Consider the following 20,719-nt stretch of genomic DNA (forward strand, 5'->3'; position numbering starts at 1 on the left):
AAAGTAGCCGATGTTATTCCTTTGTTCAAGAAGGGCAGTAGGATAATCCAACAAATTATATGCCAGTGAGCCTTGCATTAGAGGTAGGGAAATTATGGGAGAAGACTCTAGGGACAGATTCACTTGCATTTGGTGAAGAAGAGTCTTATTCGGGATAGTCAGCATGGCTTTGTGTGGGGGGGGAAGTAGTGTCTCACAAATTTGGTTGAGTTTTTTAAAGAAATGACAATGATGATTCAGGTTAAGGCAATGGATGGTGTCTATATGGACTTTATTAAAACATTTGGTGATGCTCCTTGTGATAGGCTGGTCTAGAAGATCAAATCACATAGAGTCCAAAGGGTGGTGATAAAGGATTGCTTTTCAGACTGAGGCCTGTGACCAGCAGTGTGCCATAAGAATTGGTGCAGGGTCCACTGCTTTTTATCATTTACATAAATGATTTGGATGTGAACATAGGAGGTATGGTTAATAGGTTTGCAGATGACACCAACATTGGAGCTGTAATGGACAGTGAGGAAGGTTACCTCAAATTACAATGGGATATTGATCAGATGGGTCAGTGGGCTGAGGATTGGCTGTTGGAGATTAATTTTGATAAATGTGAGGTGCTGCATTTTGGTAAAGCAAATCAGAGCAGGACTTATACACTTAATAGTCAGATCTTAGGGTGTGTTGCTGAACAAAGAGACCTTGGAGTGCAGGTTCATTATTCCTTGAAAGCAGAGTCGCAGTGAAGAAAACATTTGCTATGCTTTCCTTTATTGGTCAGAACATTGAGTTGGGAGGTCATGTTGTGGCTGTACAGGAGATTGGTTTGGCCGCTTTTGGAATTTTGCATACAATTCTGGCTTCCTTCCTATTGGAAGAATGTTGTGAAACTTGAGGGATGACCCTCCAGAGGTTTATAAAATCATGGTATGAATAAGATAAACAGACAAGGTCTTTTCCCTGGGGTAGGGGAGTTCAGAACTAGAGGGCATAGGTTTAGGGTAGGGGGAAAGGTATAAAAGGGACCTAAGGGGCAACATTTTCACACAGTGAGTAGTGTGTGTATGGAATGAGCTACCAGAAGAAGTGAGAGAGATTCATACAATTACAGCATTTAAAAAGCATCTGAATGGGTATCTGAATAGGAAGGGTTTAGAGCGATATGGGCCAAGTGCTGACAAGTGGAACTAGATTAGGACAGGATATCTGGTCGGCATTGACGAGTTGGACTGAAGGTCTGTTTCTATGCTGTGTATCTCTATGATCCTAATTCATTCTATATGACCAAATATTTTGCAGTGAATCAGAACTTAATTGAAAATATGTGCTAACAATCTAGGGATAGAATAAAAGTGAGATCAACCAATGGTTTAATTGTTGAGGAATATTTCACTTTTATCTTTAGAAATTAGATCTAAAATAGTTTCCAAAATTGACACAACCTGGTGACAATTACAGTGAAATTGTGTGGATGCGTTCTGTAACTCCTTGTAGTTCAGATGATAAGCTATATACTTGCAGTGGCTGGGAGAGGAGGTAGGTGTCAATTAAGTTGTTCATAATTTTATAGTAAAGTGAACAAGAGCCAAGCTTTAATGATAGTTCCTTGAAGAGGTTAACAAATATGGTTTCATTTGTCGCGATGAAAGCTTCAGATTCTAAGCAAAATTGAAACTCCGGAAACCAAACAAGTTTAGTGTCAAAAGAAATTCCAGTTATTTAAGCTCAGTGCTTTTTTATTTGAGGCACTTGAAACCTGAACTGCATCCCAAGCACACATCACTTGCATTCTCAGCCAGACCTGTTCCCAGTCCAGAGCGTCTCAAGAAATAGTCAAACTATGTAAATCCTTCTCAGGCCTCTCAGCTCCATGTCTTTATAACACTCAGTTTTAATTACCTATCCTCCTTCAACTTGGTATCAATGCTTCTCCACTATACTCTGGGAAATGTCTGACATATTGAAAATGTTAAAGCTGCTTTGTGAATACAGGTTCTTTTTGTGAAAATTGAAGTTATTTGAATTGATAGTCAGTTAACAATGCGGTAAACTTGAAATGATATATCCAAGAAGAATTGGTGAAAATGAGGGTGTTTAATTTTTTTTTTTATTTACCATTAGAACCAGACTTTCAAAACATTAGAATAAAGTTTTATTATGCTGGGAAAGCTTAGCAAGGAATCACTGGACAAGTGCAATTTTAGAAATAAATATGCTACCCATATCCAATAAAGAGCAACAGAAAAATACTTTAAGTCATTGCATTCTTTTGATTCTGACTTTTGCCCTTTGCATAGCTAGAGTTTTAAATATCTAAAATGTTCAAATGCTCAAAATTGGTTAATTCAGTTGGGGAAGCAGGCCATTTACCCATCAAATCCACACCGACCCTTCGAAGAGCAACCTGCCCACACCCACCCCTTTACCCTGTGTCTGTAATTCTGCATTTCCCATGGCTAATTGATTTAGCCTGCAAATTCTTGGACATTGGTGGATTGGCCATGCTAAAGTACCCACAACCTGCGCATCTTGTGGGAGGAAACCCACACAGACACAGGGAGGATCGACCCCGGGTCCCTGGTGCTGTGAGGCAGCAGTGCTAGTCACTGAGTAGCCTTGAATGCTCACTCTATCCTTCGTATGCTCTTGTATACTAATTTTGTATAAATTTCAGAGTTTTGAAATGCAAGCACATTAATTTAACTTCTGACTACAGTCTCCTTTTATTTCTACAGCAGGAGGGAATGGAAATACACAGCCATTTTGCCCAGTAATTAAAAATTGCAGATTGTTCTTTTACTTCCTTGTTCCTTTGAGTGGCTGGCTTGCTTGCATCGCTGCAAACCCACATATTTTTAAGCTACATGTGGCTTCCAGACATTGCACAAGACGCTGGTAGGAGAGATAAGGTCATATGACAAAAAGCCAGCCAGCACATGAAGAGTGCAGTTGCATTTCTTGAAAGACTGTGGATACTAGTCATCCAGGGAAAAAATGTTCCTGGCAATTCATCTGCATGAGAGCATGTAAAGGAAAGTTGAGAGTAGTATTGAAAATGTAACTATGGCTGTCTTAAACGCTGCTAGCATTTTTGTTTTAAAATAAATAAATTATCCATTGCATTTTCTATGGTACTTTGAAATATGTATACACCAAAATGATGGTGACAGTGTTCAGAAAAATACTTCAAGATTTACCTCTGAGGAAGGGTCACTGGACCTGAAACATTAACTTGGATTTCTCTCCACAGATATCAGACCTACTGAGCTTTTCCAGCAATTTCTGTTTTTGTTTTTCTGTAATTGATGGAGATTTATGCCATCTTGGTACTTCTCTGGAATTCTTTCTTAAAACACCTTTCGGGGAGGATCCAAGATGGCGATGATCTAGAAGTATCACTGTGCTGAGCTCCACACCGCGATGCAGGTAGGACAGAGCCTCAACTCATCTTATCCAAGTCATTTTGGTAAATTAGGACTCAGGTAGAATCTGAGTCCTGTAACTTTACTTATGTTCGTTTTAGCTGTCCAGGGATGCCAAGGAAAAGAGCAAGTTCATCCAAGGCCAGGTCTGTGGACCTGGTCACTTACCAGGTCTTGGTCTCAGAGCTTATCAAGTCTCGGAAGATGCTGGGGAAGCAGATAGAGGACAACCTGGCATTGATCTCTGCTATGCTGCAGAAGCATGAACAGCAGCTGGAAGACCTCTGGAAAAGGTCAGATGAGGTCGAACGCCAAATCAGAGGTGGAAGCTGTGACTGACTTCTCTAATGACCAGATCCAGGCCCTGGAGACGCAGGTCTGTAATTTGCTTAACTAGGTTGATCTGTGCAACAGGGGCACAAGGAAGAATCTTTGTATTGTTGGTCTGCTGGAGGGGAGGGAAGGTGAGCAGCTAGTGGAATTTGAGGATTAGCTGCCGAAATTCATTAACTTGGAGGCTGGAATGGGAAGTCTGAAGATTGAAAGAGCTCACCGGGTCATGGTACGGAGGCCAGGTCTGGACCAATGTCCTCTCCCTATCCTGGTGTGGTTCCATAATTATAGAGACAAGCAGAGAATCATGGAAGCTTCCAGAATCCAGGGAAAAGATCCAAAGGCTTTAGTTTGAGGGTTCCAGGATCATGTTTTTTCCGACTTCTCAGTGGCAGAATATGGAAAAGGAAATCCTGTGATGGCATCAAGAAACAATTGAGGGAGCTCTGGATCCAGTATTCTCTAAGGTACTCAGCGGTGCTTTGGATTCCTGTTAATGGATCTGTACACTTCTTTGACTCACCAAAGAAAGCAAGAGACTTTGTGGACAAGCTAACTTAGGCTGGGTGATTTATAAGGTACAGATAATAGCATTGTTTGCGTATGTTCTTTTTTTCTAAAAAGGAAGTCTTGTTGAGGTTTTCTTTTTCTCCCTTTCCTTTTTTGGCAATAATCTGGGTTAAATTATGCTCTGGGATGGATGGAATACTCCATTTTAACATCTAAGTTAAGCTATACCAGGAGATGGGTCGGGTATTCACTAATCACTTTTAACTTCTTTGTTCACATCGTTATTCTTTTTTTCTCTTTTCTCTTTATTTGCTTGTTTTTGGGCTGCAGCTCTAGCCAGGAGGAGGGAAAGTGGTTGGGATGGCTGGATGCCTATTTACGGGTAGTTTACTGGTTTTGGTATTTAAATACTCTGGTTGCTGTATTGGTAGCGGGATGGGAAGTAGGGTTTTGGGGTGTGTTGGTGCCCCCTTTTGGGGGTGGGGGGGGTGGGGGTGGAGGTGGTAAATTCCCCTATACTGTGCCATTGGCATTTTGTATGTTGTTTTGTTTTTTTTTGTTTTTGATACTTTTGTAGGTTTATTAACTCTAGTGGCTTTAGTTTGTGTAGTTTTTATGTCCTGTGGATTTTCTTTCATTGAGGCTCAGCAATTTGTAATTCAAGTTCTTCCTTTCTGGAGTCTAAATGTTACTACAGAAGGTTATAGCTAATGATTTGTTTAAATGGTGTACCTGGAACAACAAGGGGCGTCAGTCGCCAGTCAAGAGGAAAAAGGTACTCTCTAGTCTTAAAAAGGAAATATTGAATATTGCCTTACTGCAGGACACTTGGATGGTAGGGAGCATTTGGAGTTACAGCAGAATGGGTTTGATTGGGTTTACGTTTCATCTTTTAATACTAGGAATAGAGGAGTTGGCCATACTTGTTAGGTGAAATCTCCCATTTAAATTACTAGTGTGTGTTAAAGACACATCCGGGGAGATTTGTAATCCTTGAAGCCTTGATAAATGGAGAAGGGTTTGGTATTTTAAATGTCTACTGTCCCCCGGCACATCCCCTTAAATGTCTGGTATATGTATTGTCTAAATTGATTAGTCTTGCATCTCAGCATATCATCGTAAGGAGAGATTTTAATTGTCTTATGGATCCCGTGACAGACAGGTTTCCCGAAAGCCTCCCAATATTCTCTTTAAAAACTAAACAATTAATGGGTTTGTGTGTTGAGTTACAGTTGGTGAACATCTGGAGGCATCTTCACCCTACAGGCAAGGATTTTAACATTTTTTTTCCAATCCGCACAGGTGATACCCTAGGATTGATTTCTTTTTGACTCCTGGAGCAATCCTGGACACAGTGGCATTCTGTGCGATTGATAATGTTACCATCTCTGATCACACTCCACTGTTCTTTGTTGGTTAAGATTAAGGTCAGTGTAGTGGGTCCGAGACACTGGCAAATGGATCCCTTTATCCTTAAGGATAGTAACCTTGTGGAGGATTTCTCCACTGTTCTCTGACTTTCCTAGACATAGTTCAGGTTCGGCTAGCAGCCCGTCCATTCTCTGGGAAACTGCTAAAGCCTATGCCGTGGGTTAGTTATTTCCTACTCCGCCAGTAAGAAGCGGCAGATGGGTAAGCAGCAATGGCTGCTCAAAACACGGTTGAAGGCAGCCGAGAAGGCGTACTTTGACAAGCCCTTGTTGACTAAGCCACAGAGGTTCACAGCACTTCGGTCTGCACTGAACTCCATGCTCATGCAGACAGTTAAGAAAGAGCTCACTTTTGCAAAACAAAGGTTGTTTGAACATGTTGACAAACCAAGCAAGTACTTAGCATATCTTGCCAGCAAAAAGAGTGCTCCTCAAGCCATTATGTCGATCAGGGAAGGTGCTGGAAACCTAACCTGTGATTCAAAAAAGATTAATGTGTCATTTCAGAGATTTTACTCTGAATTAAATCAGTCTGAAAGTTGTGAGGATGGGAAAGCTAGGATGGGGTCTTTTTTCAAGAATCTGAAGCCCCCGGGTGTAACCCCAAACAAGAGTATTTTCTTAATGCCCTGTTATCGGTGCAGGAGGCTGTAAAGCAGTTTCAGAGTGGAAAGGCGTCTGGTCTTGATGGACTTCCCAGAGAGTTTTATAAAGAATTTATAAACATGCTGACAGGCCCAATGCTCAACATATACAATGGTTCGTACAGTCATGATTGCCTCCCGCCATCTCTGAGAGGCCAATATCTCTCTCATTCTTAAAAAAAGGAAAGCCCTGGAGGACTGTGCTTCCTATAGGCCCATTTCACTTTTGAATGTTGATTTCAAACTCTTTTCTAAGAGTCTTGTGTGTTGCCTTTTGTTATTAAAGAGGACCTGACGAGCTTCATAAAGGGCCGCAGATCTTCCAGTAATGTTAAGAGATTACTTAAAGTGAACCAAGTATGTCAACAACATTCTGTACGGGGTTAGTGATCTCTCTAGGTGCAGGGAAGACATTTGATTGGGTCAAATGGCCATACCTTTTTTAATAGGAGCAAGTGAGGACTGCAGATGCTGGAGTATCAGAGTAGAGAATGTGGTGCTGGAAAAGCACAGCAGGTCAGGCAGCATCCAAGGAGCAGGAGAATCGATGTTTCGGGCATTCCTGATGAAGGGCTTTTGCCCAAAACGTGGATTGTACTGCTCCTCAGATGCTGCCTGACCTGCTGTGCTTTTCCAGCATCTCACACTCATACCTTTTTTTTATACTCTAGAGCAGTTCGGCTGAGGCAATGCCTTTACAAGATGGGTAAAGGTTCTCTCTTGTGACCGTCTTGCTGCAGCTCTCACCAATTTTAATATCTTCACGGGCTGTCGCCTTTCGCCATTGCTTTTCACATTGGTGATCAAGCCACTGGCGAAGGCCATTCGTGGGATCCTAATATATCGGCTCCAGAAGTGGGGTCAAAATTTCACAAGATTTCATTGTACGCGCTCGATGTCCTCATCTTTTTGTCAAACCCAGTAGTTTCGGTGCCTCATCTGATGCAATGTACCAACTTGTTTGGCACTTTTCAGGTTACAAGATCAACTTTGCAAAATCCAAGGCTTTGTCTATGGGTGGTCTTACGAAAATGCCAGGTTTTGAGGACAGATCTGTATTCCCTTTTAAATGGTCACGGGGGGGGGGGTTCTTTATTTGGGTATATTCATTACTCCCATTTTTGATCCTCAGTTTGAAGCTAATTTTGATCTTTATTCGACAAAATCAAACAAGACCTTCAAAGATTGGACGCGCTTCTGGTTTCTTGGTTAGATCGGATAGCCCTCATTAAAATGAATATTCTCCCCCACCTACTGTACCCCATGTGAATGCTCCCTTTGATTTCACGAGGCAAGCGTTCAGGAGACTAAATGGCTGGTTCACGTCTTTTATCTGGCATCATAAGCAGCCCCTTATTAAGCAAACTAAATTGTATCTACTCCCACAGACTGGAGGGGGCGGATCTTCTGGACATTAAATAGATTCAGTTAAGCTTGCTTTTATCTTATGTGAGTGACTGAGCCTGTGAGGACCTTCTTTCAATCTGGTTAGATATTGAAACTTCTCAGGCAAGGTGCCCTCTTACTCGCTTGCTGTTCCTGGACAAAATGAGGACAGTTAAGAAATATTGTCACAACTAAATAGTTATCAATATTGTTAAAGCATGGAGGGCAATGTGGCAGAGTGAAGGCATTATTGCCAAAACATCATTTCTTACACTATAAGTGGTGTGCTGGGTTTTCAACCGGGGCTGATGGATTCTGGGTTTAAACTCTAGGCAACTATGGATGTGTCTTGCCTGGGTGATTTATTTGAGGGGGACACAATGATGTGTTTTTGCCAGTTAGCTCAGAAATACAAGCTACCTAGCAGGGACCTCTTCGCTTTTTTCCAAATTAGGGATTTCTTTTAAAAAAGGACTACACGCTTAACTGATTCCTACAGATCCAACATAGAGAAGAGGCTGCTTGTTAGCATGTGTTATCACTTGTTTGGGTGGGGGGGGGAAAGTAGCCTGTCAGATGAGACTGAACGGCTTTGCAGGGTGTGGGAGAGAGTGTTGGGCATTGAGATCTCTTCAGAGACATGGGAAGATATTTGGAAGAATGCAAGGAAGATTTTGATTTGCAGTAGAACCCATGCTTCACAGTTGAAGATTCTCCACGGGATTGACTTAGCTCCAGATTGTTTATCAAAATTTAAAGCAGGAGTATCTTCAACATGTTCCAAATGCAAATAGAGTACAGGCACTATGGCACTCATTGTCTCTGGTTCTGCTGCAGGCTCCAGGCATAATGGAGTGCTATAATAGTTACAATAGAGTGGATCTTAGGAGCAAGGGTGGAGATGGACCCAGTTTCTCCTCTTATTGGCCTGCCCAGTGTATTCCCCTTTGCGCATAAGAAAAAACTTTTCAATATTCTTACCTTTTGTGCAAGAAAGAATATTCTGCTAGTTTGGCTGTCTGAAAATCCTCTGGGCTTGTTGGGCTGGCATAAGATAGTTATGGAGCATATCCCTTTGGACTTCCTTACAAGTGTGGTGCTCCATAAAACTGAGAATTTCTTTAAGAACTGGCAGCTCTTTTTGGACTACTGGATACAGACTTGTCTGCCACACTAATAAGTACTTTTATGGAGCCACAATAATTGTGTTTTATGAATCTAATACCCAGAGAGGAAGAACTATGAATGTATGAATATGTGTAAATTAATGCTGTTGATGGTGGAGGCCTAGTGTTTTGTCTCAGCTGTTTTATTATTTATTAATTAGTTGTTATTTATTTATGTATTTAGTTTTTTCTTATAAAGTTGTGTATTTGTATATGAGTGTAGTTTCGTTTTTTGGTCTGTACTGTTTTGAATTGTATTTGTAATATTAAAACATACCTATTTTTGCAATAAAAACATATTTTAAAAAACATCTTTCATTTTATTTTTGTGGTATCTTGTATGAAACCATTTTTTCCAACTTTGTTCATATCCCTTAGTTTTGTTTTGCTGTGTAATGCCTGTTTTTCCTCTGAAATACTTATAGTGAATAAAGGCTGCTGTGTACATATATGTTGAATGATACCAGTAAGGAGAGTGTGGTGCTGGAAGAGAACAGCAAGTCAGGCAGCATCCGAGGAGCAGGAGAATCAACATTTCAGGCACGACCCCTTCATCAGCAATCTGATACCAGTCTGATGTCAGCAGATCATATTATTCTTCACTTGTACTTCAGTATTGTAGCTTTCTGCGAGGAGCTGCTGAGTCCTGTTTAATACTTGTGCAGAATTTAATTTCTTTAACTCACCTGAATTTTAAGAATCATTTTTTAGCAGTTGTTGTAAAACTCAAATCAGCAATCTTGCAGTTAGAACAGGTGGTATTGTGGACAGATGTATTTTGACTATTTGTTCTAAATATTCTTTATGTTGCTGAATCGATGAAAGGTTTTACTTGCAATCTTGAGATGATTGCTGTTTTGCATTGCCGAAGCAGGCAGTGATATCAAGGAAAATAGAGGTTTATGTGGCACCTTTTAGGATTTCACATCCTGTTCAACTTTAAAAAAGTTTTAAAGCGTAAGCTGATGAAGGGGTCGTTGGAAAAAGTGTAGTTAAATTGCATGCATTTATAATAGCCAAATAGTCTGTTTTAAATACCATTTGTGTGAAATATTGAGTGTGCACTGATGTTCTTTTTCAATCTAATACGTCTACTCAAAATATTTAATGTCTTACCTGAAAATTGAAACAATTGGCAGTGCAGGTTTCACTTAGTACTGTTCTGTCTGTGTGTTAGCTTGGGTTTTGTGCTTGGGATTCAGAAGAGAATTCAAACCCACAACCTTTGCCTCAGAGGTAAGCGTGCTGCCAACAGAGAAAAGGCTGACTGTGCAGCACATGAGATGTGATTTCAAAAAAAATGTTGTGGTTGTGCACTTTGTAATAAAGTAATTTTTTTTCTCCAAAGATTTCTCTAGATGAGTGAAAATAATTCTAAATGGATGAAATCTTCAATTTTTGATTGAAATTTGAATACCGGCACAAAACGAATTTAAAATTAACAGAAACTCTTAAGCAATCTGTTAACTGTTTTTATAGTTTCAACATGACACACTGAATTTTCTTGGCATTAGTCATTCTGTCATTAAAATACTGCTGTTTGAAAGCACAACATGCAAATGTTTACCACTGTATTTTTATAACGTCAGTGTACTTTTACAATTATTGATGGTGTGCCCAAACTATAAAAGAAGCAATAGTTTTGTTTTTCAAATGTTTATGGAACTTCAGAGTCCTTATTTCAATAGCATCAACAGCCAAATTAATGTAATAAATCCACGGTGCAGGTTTTGCTTTGCTTTTCAAAGCCGTTGGTACAAGCTGCATTTAGTGCTGTGCTTCGCAAATAGTGTTTAAATCTGATGGGTATAGTTTGTATGTGAAAGTTGATGACATTTAGAGTCCTAGAGCTGTGCAGCATGGAAACAGACATTGATATTTCTTTTAATCTATGGATTTTGCAGCTGACTTGTTTATTATTGGAGTCTTTATTTCAGTTCTTTGTTTCAGCTAAGCTTGACTTAAAATTTAATAACAAGTAATAATGTAGAATTATGTATGGACCCTTAAATATCCCATTCTTTTCTGAACTTGTTTTACTTGTTTTATCTGGTAAAGGCAAAAGTTTCCAATATTAACAAATTTATCACGTTTAATAACCATAAAGTACTCATTTCGCTGGAGAAAGTAAATTTGAGCTATGTATTAAATAATCTCAGTTGTGACTATTGGCATAACAAGAGTAATGCTCATTTGAAAATGTATTACATAGTGATGAGTACAAATAAATAATCTCTCCTAGTTTGGAGAGCACTCTCATCAGTCAGTTGCGACTAAAATTGATGATGAGCTTAAAAAACAAATGTAAGAATGGCCACTTCTTGAAGATGTTCACTACTGCTGACATGACTTTCATCAAATTAACGACAATGTTACTTCATAAGTATCTCTGGACTCAATAAATCCCAGAGCAGTCAATTTATAGTGAATGAAAGCATACTCTGCAAAGGGTTGTATTAAGTGAGTCAGTGAATTCAGAAGAAGTCCTTGCAGATTGGAAAGAGGATGACTTTTCAAAAAGATGAGAAAATAATGTGGCAACTACTTTAATAATTAATAAGTTGCAAAGAAAATTTAAATTAGTCACATTAATTATCTATAATTAAAATTGCTAATCAAATAAAAGATTGGTAACCTAACTTAAATTTGGAAAGAGCTAAGGAATGGGCAGAAGGTAATGAGACAATGAGTATTCAAATTATTGTTTCACAGTACACAATGGGTGTTACACTTTGTGAAAGCTTTCCATCTTACACTCGTCAGAGCAATTCACAATCAATACCAAAGTAAATGGAAACCAGCATTTAACAATCAGCACTCTCCTTATAGAGGATAAATTGTTTTCCCTTTCCTTTGGTACCTCTAGTGAATTGTCCTGATGAGTGCAAGAAGTTGTTTCAAGCAAATGTCTTTTTCAACATTAGTTATGCAAGCAAACAGTTGCACTGAACAATGGCTCAGTTTTAGCCTACTGGACCCATCTAAGTTCAGAAATCTAAAACTTAATTCAAGGTATCCAATTTGTGTACGATCCTAAACTAGGAGAACGTTAGAGTCTGATGAAACAAGGAAAGAAGTGCGTCCTTTTATTAATAGCTTTATAGTAATAAAGCACCTGAAGGCACTTCACACATAAAATGACAGTGTCATTCTGGATGTTAGGCAGATGACCAAAAAGCTGTTCAATCATTAATCTTGGAAATAAATTAATATCTTTACAGTTGTTTTATGTTTTGTGGCCCACATTCATGATTTAATAATATACTTCTGTCTATTCTCTTCTATCCTGTAATTGTTTGATCATATTACTCTTCAAAAGTTCTATATTTTGTGTCTTTTTTTGTATTTGTGTTTAGGCAGCATCTTATTATTCTGCTTTATACCTTATGTCAAATCTCTGTCAAAGTTCAATGTCCCATAAGACAATTTGGGCTGGATATTAAATGTTGATCTTGACAATGATGCTCACACCCCCAGAATGTTTTTTTAAAAGTAATGTGTTTTGTTGCCGATCTGCCATATTGCATTAACTGATATAAAATTATTTGAATTAACTGTGTCCCTCCTTTTAAAAATAAGTCAATTTTACATTGGCTTTGTTGCAACCTCTAGCATGCACACACCGTACTCAATAGATCGCTGAAATGTAAATTCTCTCAACAATTTTCCTGCCAGCGCGTGTTATCTTGCAGATATCAGTGTTAAAGTTAACTCAACGACCAGTTTAATTCTTAGGATAATGTCCTTATTCTGTAGCTTTGCAATCTTTTTCTTTAAAATGGATCCCACTGTGCTGTATGCCACAAATCTTTCAGCTGAAACTGAGTTCTTCCTCCTCAATGAAAATTTACCTTGAAACAGTCTGATATTCTAGGTTTTGTACTGGCTTGTTCTCTTTCAAGTTAGTTCTTAACCGTTGCATATTGTCACCACAAATTTCAAAGTGTTTATTTCTGGCTTGTTTTATTACTCATAATCTGATCTAGTAATACCTCCACCCTTATAGCTTAGGAACATACTGCTCAAGGAAGAAGTCTTTTACGTGTTTTATTTTTTTTCTCTGTTCTGAACCAATAGTCATGAATAATGAAACACTCTCAGAAATGTTAATCTAACTCATCTTGCTAATGTAACTCAAACTTGCTTTTCAATTTACTTCCTGCGATTGATGTCTGCAATACTCCTCTAAATATGTAATGGGCCTTTATTAGAAACGAATTGTTGAGGTGAAAACCTATTGACAATCTTTTTCTTGTCTATGTTAACACTTGAAAAGAAATAGCTATGACCTGTACAATTGTATAGGTTCATCAGATGCTAAATGGAATGACTAAGGTTTTTCTTTAACACCAGTTTAACCTACACCACGATTAAAGCACGAGGCTTTGGAAATACTGGTATAAGAAATCACTTTGTCATACCAGAGCATGATCAATAGCTGGAATGCTTAATTTGTACTGATGTTTTCTCCAGGTTGAGTAGATAATTCTAAATCAGCACAAATTAAGATGGAAGATTTTTGATTCCTTTAGTAGAGTGGAACATGGGAGATTTCTTCTCTAGTTTTGTCTTTGTGATGTTTCAGACGATATAAATGTGTTCATATCTTGTGGACATCACTGGCTAGGCCTACATTTACTGCTCTCGAGGTAGTGTTTGCAAGCTGACTTCTTGAATCTTTGCAGTCCTTGTGGTGTAGGTACACACACATTGGTTAGGGTAGGAATTCCAGGATTTTGTTTCAGTCACCAAAAGAATGATATATTTCCAAATCCATGTGATGTACACCATTAGAGGAGAACTTCTCCCCTTCTTCTTGGTGATAGAATTTGTAAGATTGGAAATGACTGTCAAGCAGAGTAAGTGATTTTCAGCAATGCATCTTGCATATGGTTGATGTTGCTTCTAATATGCACTTGTGATGGACAGTTTCAACATTGGCGTCATGGATGGGGTGCTGATCAAGCAGGCCACTTGTTTCTAGGTAGTGTCAAACCTATTTAGTGATTTAGAACTGCACTTATTTAGACAAGTGGAGAATATTCTATCAGGTTTTAGATTTGAGCTTTATAACTCATAAACAGGCTTTGGAAGTTGTGAAATTAGTTTATTGTCAAATTGCCCCCCTTGGCTGTTTGTTTTTGTAATACATCTGTATAAACTGGCCCTGCACAGTCTCTGGTTGATGATATCCCCAGGATACTGGTATAAGGAGATTCAGTGATGATAGTGTGTTTAAGATAGGAAAGTTATGCTTTTTTTTTACGCTTAGAAATAAATCTGATGTGGTACTGTGTAGGGGGGAAAATAATGCCAAAAGGCTATCAGTTTGCTTTCACCCTCCTTTTTTTTTCTGGAACCGATGCTTATCTCAGAATTATTTAGGTATTCGCAAGGGTAGTTAAAGATGTAGATCAGCAGGTATGGGCCATTTAGCCCATCAAGCCCTCTCTGCTGTTCATTGAGATGATGGCTGATCTGCAAATCCTCTACTTTCCTCCCTTATTCCAATAACTCTTGATTCCCTCACTGATTAGCAGCCTATCTATTTCAGCCTTCAATATGCTTAATATGATCCAGCTTCAACAATCCTCTGTGATAAAGAATTCTACAAATTTACTACCCTTGAAGAGAAGAAATTTGTCTTCATCTCTGTTTTAAATTGGTGACCCATTACTCTGAGATTATGCCATAAAATCCCAGAATCTTTCAAGGGAATGGTCTTTTCCCATCTACTTTCTTAAATTTCTTAAGAATATTTTATGTTCCAATAATGTCACCCCTCAAACTTCTAAACTCCAACAGTACAGTGCCAAACTACTCCTCTTTTACTCATAAAATTGTCCCTCCAGACTCTGGATAAATCAAATGAACGTTCTCTGGACTTCCTCACGTGGTAATGTATATTTATCTTTCCTTAGATAAGGAGATCAGAACTGTTCACAGTATTCCAAGTGTTCTCTGATGAGTTTGTATAGTTTTAGGAAAGACCACATTATTTTCATACTCCATTCCCTTTGAAATAAATGCCAGCATTTCATTTAGCTTGTGTGCTCATGTTTTGAAGTTCATGCACAAGAATCCCCAATCCCTCCGAGCTGCAGCTATCTGCAGTCTTTCTCCATTTAAATAATATTCAACTTTTTTATTTTTCCTGTCAAGGTGCATAATCCCACATTATATTCCGTCAGCTAAGATTTTGCCCACTCCCTTAACTAATTTTCCTTCATTGAATCTTCATCCTCATGATTTGATTTCCCATCTATTTTTGTGGTATGGTAATTCATTTCCACCATCCATTGTAAATAATTATGGCTTCAGTATCAATCCCTGCAGCACTTCACTAGTATAGGTTGCCATCCTGAACATGACACCCCTGAAAGCACACCCCCCCCCCCCACTCCAAACTTCCAACTCCATCTTCTATTAGTTAGTCAATGCTAGCTAATTAGTTTAATGTTTAGCCAAATTGGCTTGCTGAAAGAAGACAGAGGGTGGTGGTGGATGGGAAATGTTCATCCTGGAATCCACTTACCAGTGGTGTACTGCAAGGATCGGTGTTGGGTCCACTGCTGTTCGTCATTTTTATAAACGACCTGGATGAGGGCGTAGAAGAGTGGGTTAGTAAATTTGCAGACGACACTAAGGTCGGTGGAGTTGTGGATAGTGACGAAGGATGTTGTAGGTTACAGAGAGACCTAGATAAGCTGCAAAGCTGGGCTGAGAGGTGGCAAATGGAGTTTAGTGAGGACAAGTGTGAGGTGATTCACTTTGGTCGGAGTAACCGGAATGCAAAGTACTAGGCTAATGGTAAGATTCTTGGTAGTGTCGATGAGCAGAGAGATCTCGGTGTCCAGGTACACAGATCCTTGAAAGTTGCCACCCTGGTTGACAGGGTTATTAAGAAGGCATACAGTGTTTTAGCTTTTTTTAATAGAGGGATCAAGTTCCGGAACCATGAGATTATGCTACAGCTGTACAAAACTCTGGTCCGGCTGCACTTGGAGTATTATGTGCAGTTCTGGTCACTGCATTATAAGAAGGATGTGGAAGCTTTGGAAAGGGTGCAGAGGAGGTTTACTAGGATGTTGCCTGGTATGGAGAGAAGGTCTTACAAGGAAAGGCTGAGGGACTTGAGGCTGTTTTAATTAGAGAGAAGAAGGTTGAGAGGTGACTTAATAGCGACATATAAGGTAATCAGAGGGTTAGATAGGGTGGACAGGGAGAGCCTTTTTCCAAGTATGGTGATGGCGAGCATAGCTTTAAATTGAGGGGTGATAGATATAGGACAGATGTCAGAGGTAGTTTCTTTATTCAGAGAGTGGTAAGGGTATGGAATGCTTTGCCAGCAATGGTAGTAGATTCGCCAACTTTAAGTACATTTAAGTCATCATTGGGCAAGCATATGGACGTACGTGGAATAGTATAGGGTAGATGGGCTTCAGATTGGTATGACAGGTCGGTGCAACATCGAGGGCCGAAGGGCCTGTACTGCGCTGTAATGTTCTATGTTCTAAATTAGTTATCCCATTGTCTATGCACGCTAATGTTGTACCACTCCTAACTGCATGAACTGTCATCTTATTAAGTAGTCTACTTTGTCAAATTCCATTTGGAAAGTCAAATGTATTACATTTAACTTGTTCCCCTTTATCTATTGTTACCTCAAAGAACACAAATAAAGTTGTCAGGCATGATTTACCTTTGAGGCCATGCTAACTTTGCTTGATTATATTATGTTTCTAAAAAGTCTTGTTATATGTTTTATAATAGACTGTAATGTTTTTCCAGTGACTGATATTAACTAGTAACCTATAGTTAAGTGTTTTTGTTTCCCTTTTTAATCTGAGGATGCATGAGTTGGAGACCTAGTAAAAAGCCTTGTGATGTAGTTCTGTCTCCAAGATGTTTTGGAGATGTTTGCTGATAGTCATCCATGAACTCCTGTTATTTCCTCTGTCATATTGCCATGTATTTTTGATAAAATTGTCTTTGTTTTTGGCTGGGAGATGCTGATGAGTTCAAAGTAGTTACATGCAAGGGAACCTCACAACTGGGCAACTTACTGTACTTCTGAGACAAATGCTTGGGAATTCAGATATGATTTTGCTCACCCCCTTCAAGGTGATGAAGATTGCACGTCCGTTACCCAGAAAATAGGAGTAGAAGTAAGCCAGTCGCTGCTTCAAGCCTGCTACACTATTCATTATAATTCTGGCTGATCTTCCAACTTTATTCTGTTTACACTTTTCCCTTGTATCCATTGATTTCTTTAGCCTCCAGTGCTATATCTAACTCATTCTTGAAATCATACAATGTTTTAGATTAGATTACTTACAGTGTGGAAACAGGCCCTTCGGCCCAACAAGTCCACATCGACCCGCTGAAGCGCAATCCACCCAGACCCATTCCCCTACATTTACCCCTTCACCTAACACTACGGGCAATTTAGCATGGCCAATTCACCTAACCCCCACATTTTTGGACTGTGGGAGGAAATCGGAGCACCCGGAGGTAACCCACGCAGACACGGGGAGAATGTGCAAACTCCACACAGTCAGTTGCCTGAGGCAGGAGTTGAACCCGGGTCTCTGGCGCTGTGAGGCAGCAGTGCTAGCCACTGTGCTGCCCACTTTTTCTGCGATATTTACAGGAAACAAAAATAAGTCAAACAAGTTTTGTCCTTGACTACTTTTGAATAGCACATTCCACAGGCTCACCACACTCTGGATGAAGAGATTTCTCCTCCAAATCAGTTGTACAGCACAGAAATAGATCCTTTGGCCTAACCTGTCTATGCCTATCAGCTTTACTAAACTGAACTAGTCCCATTTGTCGGTGTTTGGCCTATGTTCTTCTAAACTGTTCCTATCCATGTACCTTTCAACATGTAATCTTATATTTCATCGTAAGTTGAGATTCTCATTCTCTTAAGGTCTCTGGCAACTATCTCACTTCATTCATTCATTGGTGGTCCCTCGCAGACAAGGATGACTCTATTGCACACTCAGTGAAGTCTGTAGCTGGCTGAAAAGGCCGGTGCAGCTACCATAGACACTCATACACTTGAGGGAGAAGGAGTAGGTGGGTTTTTGATGTGGCAGCGCTGTCCTTTCGCTGTTTTCGCCTGGCTTCCACTGTCTATGAAATGTCTATGCATCTAAATACATTACCCCATCCATTGCTTTAATCTTATGTGCTTATCTCCTACATGACACTTTGTCAAAAACCTTCTGAAAGTCCAAATAACCACATCCACTTGCTCCCCAACATACACTGAGTTACTCCTCAAAACATTCCAGTAGATTTGTCTAATCCTATTTCCCTTTCATAAATCTATGCTAACTCTGTCCAATCCTGCCTCAGTTTTCCAAATATTCAGGCATTATATCTTTTATCGTGGACTTCAGCATTTTTTCCTGCCTACCGATGTCAGGCTGACTGGTCCTTAGTTCCTAGTTTTGTCACTGCTTAAGTAAGGGGGTTTATGTTAGCTACCCTCCAGTCTGCAGGAACTGTTCCAGTGTCCATAGAATCTTGGAGGATGACCACCAACGTATCCACTAGAGCTAGTGCACTACTTTAAATACATTGAGATGTAATTCCAGGAACCGGGGGGTTTATCAGCTGTAAATCCTATCAATTTCACCAACACTATTTCCAAACAAATCCTGATTTCCTCAGTTTGACCCTCTCACTGAACTCTGTTCACCAACATTTCTGTTATGTTATTTGTGTCCTCCTTTCTGAAGGAGAAAATAGCTGCAAAGAGTGGAGCTGGCCTTTCAAGACTTGAGGAAGACTGCGGTCCTAGACTTTAATCAATTGAGTTAACCAAACAGCTACATTTCAACTTTAATCAGACAAAATTAGTCTTGATTGTAATTTAAATGTTGAAACAAATATTGAAGTTTAATTTTTCTTTCTCTAGATAAGTTTGACCAGTTTTGGGCCATCAATCGAAAACTTATGGAGTATCCAACAGAGGAAGGAGGATTCCGATATATTCCTTTCAGGATATATCAGGTAACAGCCTTTATTGTTGTAATAGATACATCATAGCTTATACGCTTTTCTCTCGTAAGGAAATTCTCGACTTTTTTTCTATATTTCTGCAAAATTTGAATTAATTGTTAGTCTACCTTTTGGGTGTTTGAAAGCAGTTAGGAAAACCTAACTTAGTGTGGTTAACCCATCATGTCAAAGAAATTGCTATTTTGTTTTTCCTTCAGATAGAAATTTAATTTGACGCAGCATGTTTTGTTGCATCCAGTGTCATTCTATGAGCTGTCACTTGATCTGTGAGCTTGTCAATTGATCATTTATTTGTAAAGGAGTGTACCTTCTTACAACTTATCAAAGCAATTCAAGAAGGCAACTCACCACAATCTTCTCAACAGTTAAGGCCTGACAGTAAATATTGCTCCAGCCAACGATGCCCCCCATATCATGTTTAGCCTTTTTTCAAAAAGAAGCTTTGAATTGTCTGTCTTCGTAATATCAGATCAGACTTGATGACTTGCCTCCTTCTCTCATGTGTTGTACCATGATGGAAAGAGTAGTGTTTTCTAAAATTAATGTGCATTAATTTTTATTTTGAGTCTCTTATTGTCTCTAAATACACTGCTGTTAGTGTGTTTTGGTGAAAGGATTGAATGTTGAAGCTGATTGGTGCCAATCAAGTGGGCAGTTTTGTCCTGAATGGTACTGAGATAGTGGCAATCTTTCTATATGTCAAAGTGTATAAAACAAATTATTACTCAAGTCACTGCCATATTGTATGTTAGAATTCAGCTCAACATATTAAACGCATGATCCATCTGTTTCCCCTTGAGGCCCCACCATCTCACATGCTAGTCTTAAATCCATTTAGATTACTCCACATGATGCCAAGAAACAGTTGAAAGCATTGGATACACCAGTGGCAGGGTCCTGGCACTTATTCTGAAGACTTGTAACTCCAGTTCTTGCTTTTGTTTAGTCAAGCTAGTATTTAACAAATTTATTGGAATTCTCTAAAGCAGTAACATGTGCTGTTGTACAATTAATGTACTGTATTTGCATTTCCAGAAGTATTTTGATAGGGTGCCAAATCAAAGATTTTTACATAAAGTAGGAGCTCGTCATGTATGGGAAATTGACTAACGTAGAAGAATGAGCGAGGTAATTTGAAAGATTATTTTCAAAAGAAGTTAACATTATGTGAGGGAAATACTTCACACTCAGTGAGTAGTTAGGGTCTGAAATGGACTACCTGTGTGGTAGATGCAGGTTTACTTGAAATATTTGATTGTTTCTTTTCAAATAATGCACAAGGTAATGGGAGAAAAGGAAGGAGAATGGCACAAAGTCATAATGTTTGCGGCATATGGGCGCAGGCTGCTTCACAGATGGACAAGTTGAGTGATGGCACAATATTGTGGCAAGGGACTTTGGTGAGCATCCCCACTCTTGATGTCATTATCAAGAGAGCATAATCGATGAAAGAGCTGAAGATGGTTGTGCTCAGGATTAAAAATTATGATGCGCAATGGTATTGTCCCTACCTCTAGGCTGGCAGAACTAAGTTCAAATGTATATGTATGGAATGAGCTGCCAGAGGAAGTGGTGGAGGCTGGTACAATTACAACATTTAAAAGGCATTTGGATTTGTATATGAATGGAAAGGGTTGAGAGGGAAATGGACTAAGTGCTGGCAAATGGGACTAGATTAATTTAGGATACCTGGTTGGCATGGAAGAGTTGAACCGAAGGGTCTGTTTCCGTACTGTACGTCTCTATGACTCTAAGTCCTTCTAGCTCCACAAATGTGTAATGACACTTTTGAACAAATTGAT

At 39.2% G+C, this 20,719-nt stretch overlaps 1 protein-coding gene across 3 annotated transcripts in view; it reads left to right on the forward strand.

Annotated features, from left to right (window-relative positions):
* atg5 (ATG5 autophagy related 5 homolog (S. cerevisiae)) overlaps positions 1 to 20,719 on the forward strand; it is a 158,969-nt gene that overhangs the window by 55,448 nt on the left and 82,802 nt on the right. For all 3 annotated transcript variants that reach the window (XM_072552733.1, XM_072552742.1, XM_072552723.1), the window contains exon 6: positions 18,814 to 18,908. In XM_072552733.1, the coding sequence (XP_072408834.1) occupies positions 18,814 to 18,908 (95 nt within the window). The remainder of the gene's footprint in view (positions 1 to 18,813; positions 18,909 to 20,719) is intronic.

The sequence above is a fragment of the Chiloscyllium punctatum genome, chromosome 3 (genome assembly GCF_047496795.1).
Source record: "Chiloscyllium punctatum isolate Juve2018m chromosome 3, sChiPun1.3, whole genome shotgun sequence".
In the NCBI taxonomy this organism is placed as follows: Eukaryota; Metazoa; Chordata; class Chondrichthyes; order Orectolobiformes; family Hemiscylliidae; genus Chiloscyllium; species Chiloscyllium punctatum.